Genomic DNA, 16,060 nt, shown 5'->3' with positions numbered 1-16,060 from the left:
TGTATGACTTTTGGCAGATCCCCAAAGGGGATTAAGTGTTTGATTCTGGCTATGTTCCTCAAAAGAAAGAATGAGGATTTGATTGCATTAGATATCTGAAGTTGAAGTGTCATATGCCACCACCCAGCATCAAGCCAACATTCGGCATGTGATCAGAGTTTTAGAACTCTGTACCCAAAAATGTCTGTCCAGTTTGGTGGCTATGCTGCAGTCCTGTCCTTTGATGGTGAGGCCCTATTTGTAGCTCTAACGTGACTTACAGTAGATCTCCGCAAGTTGGGTTGCATGGAAGGTCCTCAGTTGAAATCCACTGTATGAATATCAGGTCCTTCATTTCCTTCCTTCACAATTATTCAGGGATAAATAAGTGTTCTGTGAAGACATTGTTTCATCTATCCCTACCGCCCCCTGTGCGTCACCTTCCCCCCCTCACGGTTCCCCATCATCTCCTCCCTACTGCCTACAGCAGAAGCAAACCTGTGTCTGGCCACTCCGCTGCGGCTATTTTGGTTACCATGACGGCTGATGCAGCAACGTGTATACACCTTGGCCCTTATTCTGGTTCACTCACAAAGGCAAACTCCTTCTCAAATGGACAAAACCAGGTGTACTGCAGGGGGGCAGATGTAACACGTGCAGAGAGAGTTAGATTTGGGTGGGGTTTTACTTCAAAGTGAGATTTATATTTCAGTGTAAAAATAAAGTAGACAGTATTTTCCATGCACAGAAACCAAATAACTCACCCGAATCTCATTCTCTCTGTACATGTTACATCTACCCCACCAGCAGTGCAGCATGGTTTTGTCCATTTGGGAAGGAATCTGCCTTTGCTAGTGAACCAGAATAAGGGTCCATGTCCGGCAGTGTTCTGTGCTGTCTCAAATGATCTTCACACCAAATCTAGGGTCATTGTGATGGGGAACGTTACTTAAGGCATTATTAGCAATATTACACTGAAGCTCTTGGTTTATTCTAAAAATGCTTTCTGCGGTTTCCTTTATATTTCTGATCAGTTTTGTAGCAAAAACTGAAATGATCTTTGGAATGTGATGCAAAATTCTGGAAGCAGCGACGTATTCCCAGGTCCAGTGGGAGAGAGCGGCTGTTTCTGAGACCACTCTGACAGAATCCACTGAGTAGCCAGTGATGGAGGCGTGGAAGTGCATGCTGGGAGTAAGCCTGTCCGAGGTGGAATCTGTACTCAGATCAGCACATAACAATACTGACCACTGGCGTGCTGGCCGCAGGTTCAGTAAATTCCAGCTGGGCCAGCACCCTTGGAGTATTACACAGCGGAGGAAGCAAATCCCAGCGGTCCTTTTGTACACGCGCCATAGGAAAGGCCTCTCCCCTTCAGTACTGTCTGCTACTACTGGCAACCACAAGCCTGCTCCCCAGCACAGCCAGTAGGAGCACAACCACCCTCAACCTGCAATAAGGGTGAAGGTCACTACATGTCCTAATAGGCCTCCCCTGCCTGTTCTCCATCCCCAATGAGGGTCCGGTGGGAGATTCCAGTCCAAAGGTGGGCATACAAATATCTCTATGTGGGTGCCGTCCTAGGGATGATCTGGAAAACCAACCCGCAGGTAGCGGTGAGCTGAGTGACGTTGTGTGGAAGTGTGAGAGCCGAAGGTCACACATCTATTCCCCAAGATATTACAGAGCAGCCATAGTACCATCTCACACCCAGATCAGCCTCCGGGCACAGTCTATGGCCTCCCGTTCTATCCGGCAATGTGATATAGGGCAGTCTGGTATATGTCACATTATAGGAGAGCGAGCAGCACTGACCTGCACTGGATTCTGGGAGGAATTCCTGCAGCTCCTGATGGTCACCAGCATCCAGCTCTACACCGGCCTCAGCTCCTGTGTATGACAATAAGCAGCCAGTGTTACACATAGATACACGTGTGCAGAGACAGAACACATTGATAAGGAAATTTGTCTTATCTGTTAAAACTCTTTCTTTGAGGACATCAGGGGCCACAGGCTAATGCTGGGTAGTTGGAGTGGGAGGATGCATCCAGCACCCAAGAGGTTAACCTTCTTCTGCCTCCCAGGCAGACCAGGCTCCTCCCCTCCTCTAACCCACCTCCAGGCTAGGCAGCTCAGTTTTTTTAACAAGCCAAGGCAGGAGGCAGGAGACAAGAGAGAAAGAAGAGAAACACCACACAGAAACACATCCTAATTCACACAACAGAGGAACTAGGTAACTAGAACAGTAAAGTAACTAAAGCAGGCGCGACAGGGAGGGATCCCTGTGGCCCCTGATGTCCTCAAAGAAAGAGATTTAACAGGTAAGACATTAATTTAATTTTATTATTCAGGAAAAGTCAGGGGCCACAGGCTAACGCTGGGACGTCCTAAAGCATCCACCTAAGGGTGGGGACGCACCTGTGCCCGAGTCCTGGGAGGCAAACGTATCCAAGACATATAAGCACCAAAAGGTATTGGCGGATAATCAAGTCGCCGCCTTGTAAATCTGCTCAGCTGTTGCACCACCCCTAACAGTCCAACACGCATCCACAGACCTAGTGGAATGAGCCCGGACCCCCGCAGGAACTGGGAGAGAAGCATCCAAGTATGCCTGCCTGATGACAGAGCAAAGCCAGCGGGCAATCTTCTGCTTAGCAGCAGGACATCCCCTCTAGAAACCTGTAAAAGGACAAAGGCCCTTATTCTGGTCTACTCGCAAAGGCAAATTTCTTCTCAAAAGGACAAAACCATGTGCACTGCAGGGGGGGGGGGGGGGGGCAGATGTAACTTGTGCAGTTAGATTTGAGTTATTTTGTTTCTGTGCAGGGAAAATACTGACTGCATTATTTTACACTGCAATATAGATCTCACTTTGAACTAAAACCCCACCCAAATCTAATTCTCTCTGCACAAGTTACATCTGCCCCACCTGCAGTGCACATGGTTTTGTCCATTTGAGAAGTGCTAAAGAGAGAGTCCGATAGAAACATAGAATTTGACGGCAGATAAGAACCACTTAGCCCATCTAGTCTGCCCCTTTGGAGCACACTCTGTAACCTGTGTCCTTGGAGGAGAGGTAAAGGGATGACAAGCCAAGGCTCTCTACTGTTGGATGTGGCGCCTGTCCCCAGGGGAGTGGCTATGTGAGGAAAGCCCACTTCCCACTTAACAAATGGTAGTCAGAAATCTGCCTCATGCAGCGCCAGTATATCGGCAGGTATCCGGCGCTGGCCGGGCTGCCCCTGCTACTGCCCACACACAAATCTCCCTGATGGTCCAGCAGTAGTGGGTGGTGTACCAGCCGTCAGCTTGTTAGCACAGCCTGGCGATTCTGCAACAAGCCCCATGTGTGATACAGCAGCTCGCCCGCGTGGTGGAGCAGCAGTGCTGGTATCTGATAGACCACCTGCGCTGCTGCTCTGTCACTGACCCAGTCAGTGTAAAAGTAAAAAATAAAAAGGAAAACTGCATACAGCAGCCCCTCTCTATGGTACGTGTGGCTCCTGACAGCACCGAAAAAAAATTGAGCTTCCTGGCCTGGAGGCGGGGTAGAGGAGGGGAGGGACCTGGTCTGCCTGGGAAGCAGAAGACGTTTTTTTTTTAAATAAAGTTTCTTTATTAGACAATAAAATAAAAACTGTACAGATCATCGTAACACATTGATCAAACACATACAAAGATAATTATGCATATCCATTTCGAACATGAATATAATCTGCATACAATTGTGTATGGTGTTATGCACTTATAGAAATAAAGACAACGTTAAACTCTTAATGTCTGAGTTCTGTACATTTGAAATATCTATACCAATATATCAATTTCTAATATTTGAAGAAAGAGAAAAGGAAAAGAAAGTATATAAGAAAAGAGGGTATCATGCAAACATCGATGAGGGGATATAACCCACATACCAAGAGAGCATCACATTGAAACAACATCTCCTAACGAATAGATAGGTAGGAGCCGGTCGGCGCGAAATAGTAATAACCTAGTCCAGACACATCCCTATTTCCCCAAAGTGGTTACTAGAATGCGGACCCAGTGATATTATGAATGAAATGAAGAGTGTGGGGATTCCAACCATCTGTTCCAAATTTTATCAAACTTAGCCATAGTACCGCAGGACATATATACATATTTTTCACTCTGTACAGTAGTGTTTACCAGGGCCTTCCACTCCACCAATGTAGGTCCCAGACTAGCCATCCAGTGCCTAGCTATCACCACCTTCGCAAGAGAACAGAGATTTATTACATACTGACATTCTGTATTGGTAAGAGGGGTATTTTCCCTACTGCCCAGTACACATAGCTTGGGGGTCAGTGCCTGATCAGAGAGCCCAGTGGAAACCACAGTCGCCTGAACACCAGCCCAGAAAGAGGAGACCAAGGGACAATCCCACAGTAGATGCCAAAAGCTCCCTTGCAGGGAGTGGCATTTAGGACAGTCTGGGGTGGCACGTCCTCCAAAGGTCACCAATTTTGTTGGGGTCAGATAATGAGATTTATGTCTTACCTGGTAAATCTCTTTCTTCGAGGACATCAGGGGCCACAGCGTTACAGTGGGTAGTAAGGAGATGGGAGAGCACCAGCACCCTAGAGGTTAAACTTGAACTGCCTCCCAGGCAGCCGGGCTCCTCCCCTCCTCTACCCCGCCTCCAGGCCAGGAAGCTCAGTTTTTTTAACAAGCCAAGGCAAGAGACAAGATAGAAGGAAGAGAAGCACCGCACAGAAACACATTCTGAACATGTTAGTACCCTCAACCGAGGGATAATATAACATAATCATAACTTAACCATAACGGAAGTAAGCAGGCGCGGCAGGGAGGGATCCCTGTGGCCCCTGATGTCCTCGAAGAAAGAGATTTACCAGGTAAGACATAAATCTCATTTTCTCCTTCGGGAGACATCAGGGGCCACAGCGTTACAGTGGGACGTCCTAAAGCAGCCACCTATGGGTGGGGACGCGCCTGTGCCGCAGCCAACACACTCTGGCCGAAGGCCGAGTCCTGGGAGGCAAACGTGTCAAAAGCGTAAAAACGCAAGACAGTAATGGCGGACGACCAAGTCGCCGCCCTGCAAATTTGCTCAACTTTAGCACCGCCTCTTACAGCCCAGGACACCTCCACAGACCTAACGGAATGTGCCTGAATCCCTGCCGGAACCGGGAGGGAGGTGTCCAAATATGCCTGCCAGAGCGACTCCAGCGGGCAGTAGTTTGCGTAGAGGCGGGCCACCCTCTCATCCGAACACCATATAGTACAAAGAGAGAGAGAGTCTGACTAGTGCAACAGCCTAGAACGGTGCACATAGCACATAAATGCGCCCCGGCCGGACAACGTCCAAGGAGGACCAAGCCGTAGTAACAACAGACTGTCTAAATGCCGGAACAATAATGTCCTGGTTGACCTGAAAGCCGGACACCACCTAAGGTAGGTGAGAAGGGACGGTAGGAAAAACCGCCCGGTTATAACCAAGGACTTACAGGACAGAGCTGACAGGTCAGAGACTCCCCTGGCCAAAGCTATCGCCAACAAGGAAACGATCTTCCAGGCGAGTCAACACAGGTCCACCGACCGCAAGGGCACAAAAGGTGGGCCCTGAAGAAGTCAGGATTAGAGAGATCCCAGGGGGCAACTGGGGTAACTAAGGGAGGCTGGATATGCAAGACATCCTGCAGGGATGTACAGACATCCGTCGACAGGGCCACCCGTCGACAGAACAAGATGTGCAAGGCTGAAATCCGAACCTTTAAAGATGATCAACGCAACCCAGCCTCCAGACCCTTCTGCAAGAAGGACAGAACCCTAGCCAGGTAGTAAGTCCCGGAATCTGAAGCGTAGAGTTCGCAGCAGGAAAAGTAAGCCCTCCATATGCGATGGTACACCCCATCTAGGGAGGTTTCCTCGCCCTGAGCATGGTGGAGTGAAACCCGCTGGGTCTTACCCGGGAGGTCTCAACAGCCACCCCGTCAAAGCCAAGTGCCTCAAAGCCGAAAGAGAGAGAGGCGGACCATGAGAGCATGCCTGTGTCCAGGGGTAAGCGAATAGGAGGGGCTACTGACTGCAGATCCGAAAACCAGATCCGTCTGGGCCAAGGTGGAGCAACCAGAATCAACGTGCTGCCCTCCGGCTTCAGCTTGCGAGACATTCGCACAAGGAGGAAAGTGGTGGAAAGGCGCCATCAGTGTGGACGGCCACGGAGCGGACAGGGCGTCTACCAGGCAAGCCCCCCCTCCGGGTCGCAAGACCAGGACCCGCACAGTGGTGGTTTGAGGGTATGGTGGGAATCGAACCCATGACCTCAGCGCAGTGAAGCAGTAATGTTAACCACTACACTATCCGTGCTGCTCCTTGGACAGTATTGTAGAGGGTTGGCATGGAACTGAGCCTATTCTGCCAATTCGAAGGCCGATCCACCAACCCCAGGGACCCCACGCAGGCATGCACAGACACCTGCCAGGGGGACAAGAGATGTCTGATCCTGGACTGTAGAGCCAGATGGCAATCCCCCAGAAGGGATATCCTCTGCCGAATGGTATCTAAACCGGCCCCCATATCTGGCACTGGCCCAAATAAAAAGGAACCCTCAAAAGGGACTTTGAGTTCAGGCCTTCCAAGAGCACAGACACTGGTATGTATGTGCAGCTATGGCCGAGGGTGACCCCCTGGAGGCGATTGGTGTAATTTCTAGAGCCGTCACCCCCAGGTAAAGTGTCACCTAAAACTCAATAGAAGGCAGCAGGGTTTCCTCCGACACCCCTTATGCAGCGTCCGCTGTGAGAGAAGTTGCTCAAGCAACTAAGGCCTTAGCCACCCAAGCAGATGCCTGGGGCAGGAGTGCGTCCACTTTAGGGACAGTCTCCCAGGGGACTATGTCCTCCTGTGGAAGGGGGTAAAAGGAAGGGAAACTGCCGATGGCAAGCTAAACTTCCTGTTAGGAATCTCCCAACTGATGACCTTATTCGAGTTCACAGATTTACGGAATAAACCCAGAATACACCTAGGGAGACACCCAAAAGGTGTAGGCAGCTCAGCGGGGTCGTTTAAGGTAAGGACCTATTTGACAGCTGAGACCAAGGTCGGCACCTCAAGACGATCTGGGGGGGATTCACCTTATCACAGGCCCCCCATCTTCCATACCGTCATCGACGGTCCCCTCTAGACAATGCTAATCCCAGGTGTCCTCCTCTCTGTGTCTGCTGACGGAGGAGTCTGGATGACGGGGGTATCTGCGTCTACCTGCAGGTACAGAGCGCTTCCACTGTGCGGGGAGCTACACCCGCCAAGGATGGGGATGGCATTTCTGGGGACCTTGTCCGGAGGCAGATAAGCACTCACCCAAGGGATAATGCCGATCCAAGGCTGCTACTAGCTGCACCGGCAACGGAGTAAAGAACGTGGCCCAAGCAGGCTCCTGTTTTCTAGAGGAGGCTGTACCTGTGGGCATCGCCCAGGCATTGTAGCAGCCTGCGTATAAGCCGTCCTGTACTAGTAATGGGGGCATAGGCCAGCATTACAGGATGTACAAGACATCCGCGCCGGAGCCCCAGAGTCACTGGGACTGGTACCCCTGGAAGACGTTGCAGTATTATAGCACTGTGAACCGGCTACTAAAGCACAGGTAAGACAATGTACTACAAGTATAGAAGGCATACAATGCCATAGAATAGGCGGGTAGCCTATATGGTACCGCTAACACAGTATTCTCTGACCAACAGAGATCGTGTTCAAGCCATACACCGTAAGCTGGTACTACGTATACCTTGCGGTGGCGTAGACATTTGGCCCATATGTACTAGCCGTAGCATACTTCTGTTTTAAATTTTGCATTGTGGGAAGAAACCGGAGTACACGGAGTAACCCCACTAAAACACGGAGAGAACGTACAAACTCTGCACAGTTAGGGTCATAGTGGGAATTGAACCCACGACCCGAGCTGTGCTGCCCCCACAGTACGCAGTAAGCTAGTACTAGGCACATATAGCAATCATTGGCAGGCAGCCTTTCTGACAGGCAGTGATAGTGTTACACAGTGCACAGCCAGCCTGTGATATACATACAATGCAGTGATATAGACAGTGCAGTGATATACATACAATAGACAGCTGCCGTGATATAGACCGGCAGTCTATTCGGTACAGACAATGCAGTATGCATCTGAGCCAGCTTGTAATAGACATACAAAGCAGTGATATAGACATACAGTGCAGTTATATATACAGGTGCAGTAGATATACTGGCAGTCTATATGGTACAGACAACGCAGTCTGCATCTGACAGCCAGCTTGTATCTGACAGGCAGATAAACTCTGCACAGTCTGGGTCATGTTGGGAATCAAACCCATGACCTCTGCACTGTGATGCAGCAATGCTAACCATTACACCATCCGCTCTGTCCTTTATGCTTCTGACAGGCAGTGATGGTGTTAATTCACAGGATACAATGTTGCACTTGGCTCTGCTGTGCCCACAGTTTGAACTCTGTCTGCTCTGTAACCTGACCAAAGTTGCCAAGTCAGCTTGAAACAAGCGGATTTGGGCTTGTTTTTTTCGTGAGTTGCTTATTTTTTTTGATGGTTGCTTGTTGCTGGTTTTTGGGCTTATAATTTTTTTAGTAGCTTGTTTTGGGCTTGTTTTATTTTGGGCTTGGTGTTGTTTTTCGCTGTAATTTAGTTGTTCAGCACAGAGATAAGGGACAAACACAGGGTTTATAGAAATGGTAATGACTCCCATTATCTATGTTGCTGCTTGTGTGTATTCAGTAGGGCTAATCTGATTTTAACAATGATGCTTGTAGTAAGATTGTTCTATCTTTTCTTAAGATGTCCACACATGGTACAATTTAATGGGGGCGATGTGCGCTCCTGCGCACATTGCACAGCACGAAAAGTATGTTCTCACTAGATTGCATTGCATCGCATTCAAAACGCATGCAATCTAGTACAAAATGTACAGCGACTGTCGCACCATGTATGGTAAATATTTCTCAGTGCGTACAAAGGAAAATGTTCACTTGAGATTTTTATTTAGAGAAAAAATGAAAGTAAAATATCTCATATTGGGGCAGTTGTATGAAGGCACGCTATAGGGAAGAAGGAGGTATCAGCGCATGTTATGTGCACTGATACCGCTTCTCCCCCATGTAAGAAGGAGCCGGTGTGCACATGCCGATATGCAAGGCCGATATGAACGGTCCACAGCGCTGACTGTTCCACCCCCTGCCGCTATCCACTTCAAGAGCTGCAGGGTGACGAAGCCCTGTACACAAAACAGCAACATCACTGTCCCTGCGGATCTCAAGTGAGTAGCGAGATCTTGCGCATGCCCAGTACAGCCGGCCATGGGGAAGGAGACAGCGCGTCAGTGTTAACTGATGCGCTGTCTCCTCAAGGGGACATTGCCAGAGGGGGGAGTTTGTGCTCGCCCGTTTCCGCAGACAATATGGTAATACATCTTGTTGATGTCCCTTCCTGCTTCGCCTCGTTAATGAGGCAAAGCAGGAAGTATTACAGTATTCTTTAAAAGCCAGCTTTGTGCTGATAAAATATCATTGTAAAGACATTACATGTAGATTGTATAAATAAAACGTAAAATATCTATCTATCTATAATCAAATGTAAGTTGGGCTTGTTTTGGGGCTTTTTAGGATTATGTTGGGCTTGTTTTGGGCTTGTTTTTTGGTCATCAGTTGCTTGTTTTACATTTCAGAGTTGGCAACACTGAACCTGACTCCTGGAGGAGATTATTACAGGGGAGCCCAGGCAGTGAAGGAGTGGAACCCCAGACTGGCTGTTAAGCTCTCTGTGTCCCTCCACACATGTTAAGTCAGCATGACCTAACCAGCAATACATGGCCATATAGTACAGTGTAACACAGATTAAACTGACAGGCAGCTAAACTGTTAACAAACAATGCAGCATACAAGGGCAATGCAATTAATGGCACAAGGCTCCTTTCAGAGCACAGTACTGTACAGTATCCCGAAGGAGGGGTACAGGGGGGACATGCCCAAATGACCTGGCAGTGAAGGAGTGGAACTCCGGGTGGCTATGAGCTCCTCCGTGTCCCTCCTCACATGTCGCAGGCAGGCAGGAAGGGATCTCAGTGGCGGGAACTCTCTGTGCTGAGCACAGTTCCCTGCCTACTGTCCCCGGGTGGAGAGGCTGATGTGGGGGGAGCCTTCTCCCCCTGCTGACAAATGGCCCCCAGGGAGGTGTCCACATGCGGCGCCGGTAAAAATGGCAGGGGTCCGGCGCTACCGGGCGGCCCCGCATACCTGGCGCCGCTGCCCACAAACCGTTTCCCTGGTGGTCCAGCGGGAGCGGGTGGCGAACCAGCCGTCCGCTTGTCAGCGCAGTCGGCGGTCCCCCCCGCCGAACTGCTGCAGCCGCAATGCCCAGCAAGCGCAATCGCGCGCGCTCCCAGCGGGGAGCGCGTTACCTTTTGTCAGGTCCCCGGCGTCCGGTGGCGGCTGTGGCTCCCCAGTGCCCGGGGGCCGCTGCAGGTCCCCACCCTCGAGTGGCGATGCAGCTCCGGACCCGGGTGATGGAGCAGCAGCGCAGGTGTCTGTGCAGACCCCCAGTGCTGCTGCTCTGTCACTGACAGAGTCAGTGTAAAAGAAAAATGAAAAATAAAATATAAAAATCAAGTTAGGCTGCTAAATAGCAGCCCCTCTATTAGGTGCATCTGGCTCCTGCCAGCACCCGAAAAAACTGAGCTTCCTGGCCTGGAGGCGGGGTAGAGGAGGGGAGGAGCCCGGCTGCCTGGGAGGCAGTTCAAGTTTAACCTCTAGGGTGCTGGTGCTCTCCCATCTCCTTACTACCCACTGTAACGCTGTGGCCACTGATGTCTCCCGAAGGAGAAATGTCCTGTGCAGTATGAATAGTTGCACCTGCTGAAATCTCGCAGAGACCGTAGCATGTCTGGGAAGTGCTAACGCCTCCTCCCATTCTTCCTCCCCAAGCTGCCCAATATCCACCTCCCACTTAGACTTCAGAGTGGGCAGGGGGTCCTTATGTAAATAGGACAGTAAAAGTGAGTATGTCAAAGAGATGGTCTTAGTCTGACCCAAGTTACTTATAAAAGTCCTTGTCGGGGAAGGTGTCAATACAGGGGGACTATTGTTAAATTGTGTACCCAGGGCATGTCGCAGTTGCAGGTACCTAAAAAAATATAGCTGAGACAGTCCATACTCCTCCTTTAACTGTTGAAATGACTTTAGCACACTGGCCTCATAGAGCTGCCCAATAGTCACCACGCCCCGAGACGACCAGAGCCGCCTACCCGACATACACGCGGTTTCAGAGAGTTGCATGGAGTGCCAGAGGGGAGTCTCCGGATCAATATCAGTATAGCCCACTATCCGCTGGACCTCCTGCCAAATCTTGACGGCTTGGACAACCAGTGGGGGAGCACATCTGGGCATCTTGCCGCCTAATAATAACTGTAGGGGTGTCACCTCGGGGCAAATGTGATGTAGGAACACAGCGGGAAGTGATGACCGGTCATTATCCTGTATCCAAAGCCTAATATGGGAAAGTTGACTAGCGTGGTAGTAAAGTCTAAACTGTGGCAGGGCCAGACCCCCATCTGGTCTCGGCCTGGTAAGTGTATCAATGCTAATCCTAGGGCGCCCAAATCAGGGAGGACAGCAAACTATTCAGATGTCGAAAAAAGGAGACCGGGACATAGATTGGCGCCTGCTGTAAAACATATAACAACTTAGGTTGTATGATCATTTTGGTCAAACTAACCCTGCCAAGAACGTTTAGGGGCATTTTGCTCCAAACTGAAGTTTTGTCTTTAATATAGGATAGAATCGGAGTTAAGTTCTGAGGAATAAAATCGTGGCTATTATTAGTGACAAGGATTCCCAAGTATTTAAACTGGGAAACCCAGCGAAGTGGAAGAGGGATACCCGGGTCTAGAGGTGGGGAACCCCGCAGGGGCATAATGGATGATTTTGCCCAGTTTATAGTAAGGCCTGAGAATCTACCAAATTCCTCCATCATCTGTAAGGCAATTGGCATAGATAACCTGTAGTCATTTAGGAGCAATAACAAGTCGTCTGCATAAAGCGCCAGTGTCAGTTCTCTGTTCCAATGTTAGTCCTACTATATCGGAATGGTTCCTGAGCACACACGCCAATGGCTCAATTGCTATGGCAAATAAACTAGGAGAGAGCGGGCATCCCTGCCTAGTACCTCGTCCCAGCCGAAAAGGGGGTGACGTATGGCCATTGACAGAAATCCTGGCCATCGGGTGAAGGTACAACAGCTGCACCCATTTCAAAAACCGAGGTCCAAACCCCATAAGTTTCATTACCTGCCACAGATAGGGCCATTCGACAGAGTCAAAGGCCTTATTAGCATCAAATGAGACCACAACCGAATGCGACTCTTCCATATGGACAGCCTGAATATGTGTGTACAGGCGCCTCAAGTTAGTGCAGGTGGACATGCCTGGCATAAAGCCGGTCTGGTCCGGATGAATTATGGATAGAATTACTCTATTTAGCCGTATAGCCAGGATTTTAGCATCTGTCGTAATTAGGGAGATAGGCCTATAGGAATCCAGGTACTCAGGGTCCTTCCCAGGTTTAGGGAGGACTATTATGACCGCTTCCGACATAGGGCAGTATTCAATGAGAAAAGTTCTCCGTGTTTTATGGAGAATTTGTGCTTTGTTCGCCTTGGACGGAGCATTTTGCTCTCCAAAAGCGAGCAACCCTATTCAATGTGAAATATTCTCCGTCTTTCTAAGTGATTTTCTCCGTCTCTCTCCGTGTAGCAATTCTCCATCTTTTAATGGAGAGCTGGAATGTGAACTTTTAAACTAAAAGGTTTTTTTTTTTAAATTTTGCAGGGGTTAAGACTCGCCGCGAGTGGCGGCGAGCATCAGCCACATTGAATAGTGGGAGCAGGAGGCTCCGGAACACGGAGAGTGCATGGAGAGCGAAATAAAACGCTCTCCATGCACGGAGAACTTTCACATTGAATACTGCCCATAGAGTCTGGCAGGACATTAAGGTCAAAAAGACTATTAAATAAATCTAGCAGTTTGGGGGCAAACAGGTCTAAATTTGACCTATATAACTCCACCGGTATGCCATCGGTACCCGGGGCCTTCCCCCCGGAAAAGGAGCGGACCTCAACCTCGGCCACCGTAATAGGGGCATCCAAAGAAGTTCTAGCCTCAGTGGATAACAGGGATAATTCAATGCACCCTAGGTATCTACAGAGGTCCCCCTCCGAACATGTCAGTCTAGAACTGTATAAATCTTGAAAAAAGTTAAAAAATACTCCGGCTATATCCACAGTAGAGGTCTGCAGTACACCATCAGGTCTATAGATCTGGGAAACCGAGTTTGCGGGGCGGTCCGAATGTACCAAATGTGCCAAAAGACTACTTGTCTTATCAGCACTCATATATATGCGATGGGATCTAAATAGGAGGTTACGGGCATTTCGGTCCTCTAGATGTGTGATCCACTCAGCTTGTGCCAGGTCCCACTCCACTCTAGTCCCCTCCAGGCCACTGTCTAAATATCTAATCTCCAGGTCCCGACACCTCTCCTCCAGTTCTTCACCCCTAGCCCTAGCAGACCTCTTGAGAGATGCAATCTTAGATATCAAGGTGCCTCGCATATATGCCTTAAATGATTCCCAAACCATTGGAACAGTAGCTGAGCCCACATTATCATTAAAGTACCCCTCCCATAGATTTTGGAGATCCGAGGTCTCACCAAATTGGAGCAACCATGAGGGATGTAGTTTCCAGTGGGACTGTCCCCTCCGGCACTCCACATCCACTGTCAGCATGAGAGGAGAATGGTCTGAAACACCTCTAGCCTTGTAGCATATATCCACAATTCTAGGTAACAGGGACAAGGAGACCAGGGCAAGGTCAATTCGTGAAAAGGAGTGGTGAGTCCTGGAGTAACAAGAGAACTGGACCGCGTCCGGGTGTTTAACACGCCACGCGTCCCCCAGGCCAAGCGATGTAATGTAATTTGCAAAATTTGATGGGCAGTCCTCGAGGCGGACAGAGCCAGGAGGTCTCCACTTATCTAAACCGTGATTCATTAGGTTATTAAAGTCCCCAAGACATATAACTGGCGTGTCAGGCGACTGGGAAACAAACGTAACAGCATGCCTCAAGACCTCATAATTAAAGGGAGGAGGAATATAGACTGCCAGAACAAAAAAAGGTCGGGAGTGTATTTTACAGTGCAGGAAAACATATCGTCCCAGAGGGTCTGTTTTAACAGAAATTAGTACAAACTGCACCGTCTTTTTTATAAGAATGGAAACCCCCCCGGAGTGTGTGGTGTGAGAGGCGTGATAAGCCCAGCCCACCCAGGGCCTACGTAATGAAAGTAGCCTATTTCCTTCCAGATGGGTCTCCACCAAGCATGTAATATCTGAGCCATATTGTTTGATTAGCTTAAGTATTAGGGAGCGCTTGATCCTATCATTGATTCCCCGGATATTCCAGGTTAATACAGTGAGGTGTGTCGTCATGGAGGGAAAAGCACAACACAGTAATAAGGATCGTCACCTCGATAGTCCCCTTGGGTTGTGAGGTGCATCACCATCACCCAACCAAGAACCATTGAATCTCCCCGGTATAAGCAATATACATTAAAATAGAATGCATGATACTCTACATAGTATAGACAAGAAAAGAAAAAAGAGATAGAAAAAAATATAACTGAGAAGATCCCACAATAACTCCCCCCCCTTCCCTGTATACCTCCCCGAACAGTGCATACTTGAATCCCTAAACAACTAACTATCGGAACAGAGCAAATACAATAATTTCCCTCCCCCAATAAACTCTGAGGGCAATTAAGTAATAGCTACCAATACAAGCAAGGGAGCCCCCCAGACACATATTCGTATAAGTAGGATCCCTAAATCCCCCCAAACCCCCCCCCCCCCCCCAGAGCATAGATTATAGATAATCTTATAGACCCAACAGGAACTGCATCACTTATATAAAACAAACTGATAACGGCAATATCAAAAATATGCAAGGCAATGTCCACAGCTACTTATCTCTAGAGTCTCCCCAACCCATTTGCAATAGAGAGGAAGACATTGTGTCATTATCAAGATTTGAAAAACCACATTTTACCACACACACACACAGTCATACGGAGAATCAGGCCGGGGCCAGCTGTCTAGCACCGGGTGCAAAGCGGTCCAGCCATGCCGCCGCCTCACGGGGACTGCTGAAGAACTTTGTTTCGCCGTCTGCCACCACCCGCAATCTGGCTGGAAACAACATGGAGTATGGGAGGTTCAAATCTCTCAGCCTGCGCTTCACGGGCCCAAACAAAGCCCTTTCCTTTTGCACCTCCATGGCGAAGTCGGGAAATGTAGAGATGTTCACACCATTCCTGGTCATAGGGCCCTTGATGCGGTTTAACCGTAGTACTGTATCTCGGTCTTTATAGTGTAGAAATTTCGCAATAAATGTCCTAGGAGGGGCCCCGGGTGGAGGAGGCCGAGTAGGGTCCCTGTGTGCCCTCTCGACTGCAAACTGATGAGTGAAGGATTCTTTACCATACGTTGTTAGGAGCCATTCCTCCAGGAACGTCTCAGGTGCTGAGCCTTCCTCCTTCTCTGGTAGACCGACAAACCGCACGTTGTTTCTTCTCAAGCGGCCCTCCATGTCCATTAACTTGTTCTGGATAGTAGAGACCTGTTGTGTCAGAGTAGACACCGTGGTTTTTAGGGGATCAATCACGTCAACTGTAGAAACACGAGTCTCAACCTCCCCCACCCGTTCACGAATGCGTTGCACATCCTGTCGGAGCAGTGACAGGTCACATTGTACTTTTTCGATCTTGTCCGACAGCCTCTTTTCCGTACCTGATATAGCATCTAGAATTTGCTGTAAGGAGGCAGGTTCAGGTGGTGCATCAGCATTCAGTTCCTTGGGGTCAGCTGGAACCTCGGAATCAGGCGGGTCCTCCACATTAGATGCAGATTGATTCTGCGCCCCAGGGACTCTTGCATATTTAGCCAGCTTGGCCGCAGGAGTATGATTTTGTTTCACCATGGTAAGTGGA

General features: G+C 49.2%; 1 protein-coding gene across 1 annotated transcript in view; it reads right to left on the bottom strand.

Annotated features, from left to right (window-relative positions):
* LOC146058576 (uncharacterized) overlaps positions 1–16,060 on the bottom strand; it is an 84,748-nt gene that overhangs the window by 38,130 nt on the left and 30,558 nt on the right. Inside the window, exon 12 of the mRNA XM_083170855.1 lies at positions 1,795–1,869. Within this exon, the coding sequence (XP_083026981.1) occupies positions 1,795–1,869 (75 nt within the window). The remainder of the gene's footprint in view (positions 1–1,794; positions 1,870–16,060) is intronic.

The sequence above is a fragment of the Crinia signifera genome, chromosome 2 (assembly GCF_055691185.1).
Source record: "Crinia signifera chromosome 2, ASM5569118v1, whole genome shotgun sequence".
Classification (NCBI taxonomy): Eukaryota; Metazoa; Chordata; class Amphibia; order Anura; family Myobatrachidae; genus Crinia; species Crinia signifera.
The sequence above is the reverse complement of the archived record's forward strand: the minus strand, read 5'-3'. Positions and strand labels throughout refer to the sequence as shown.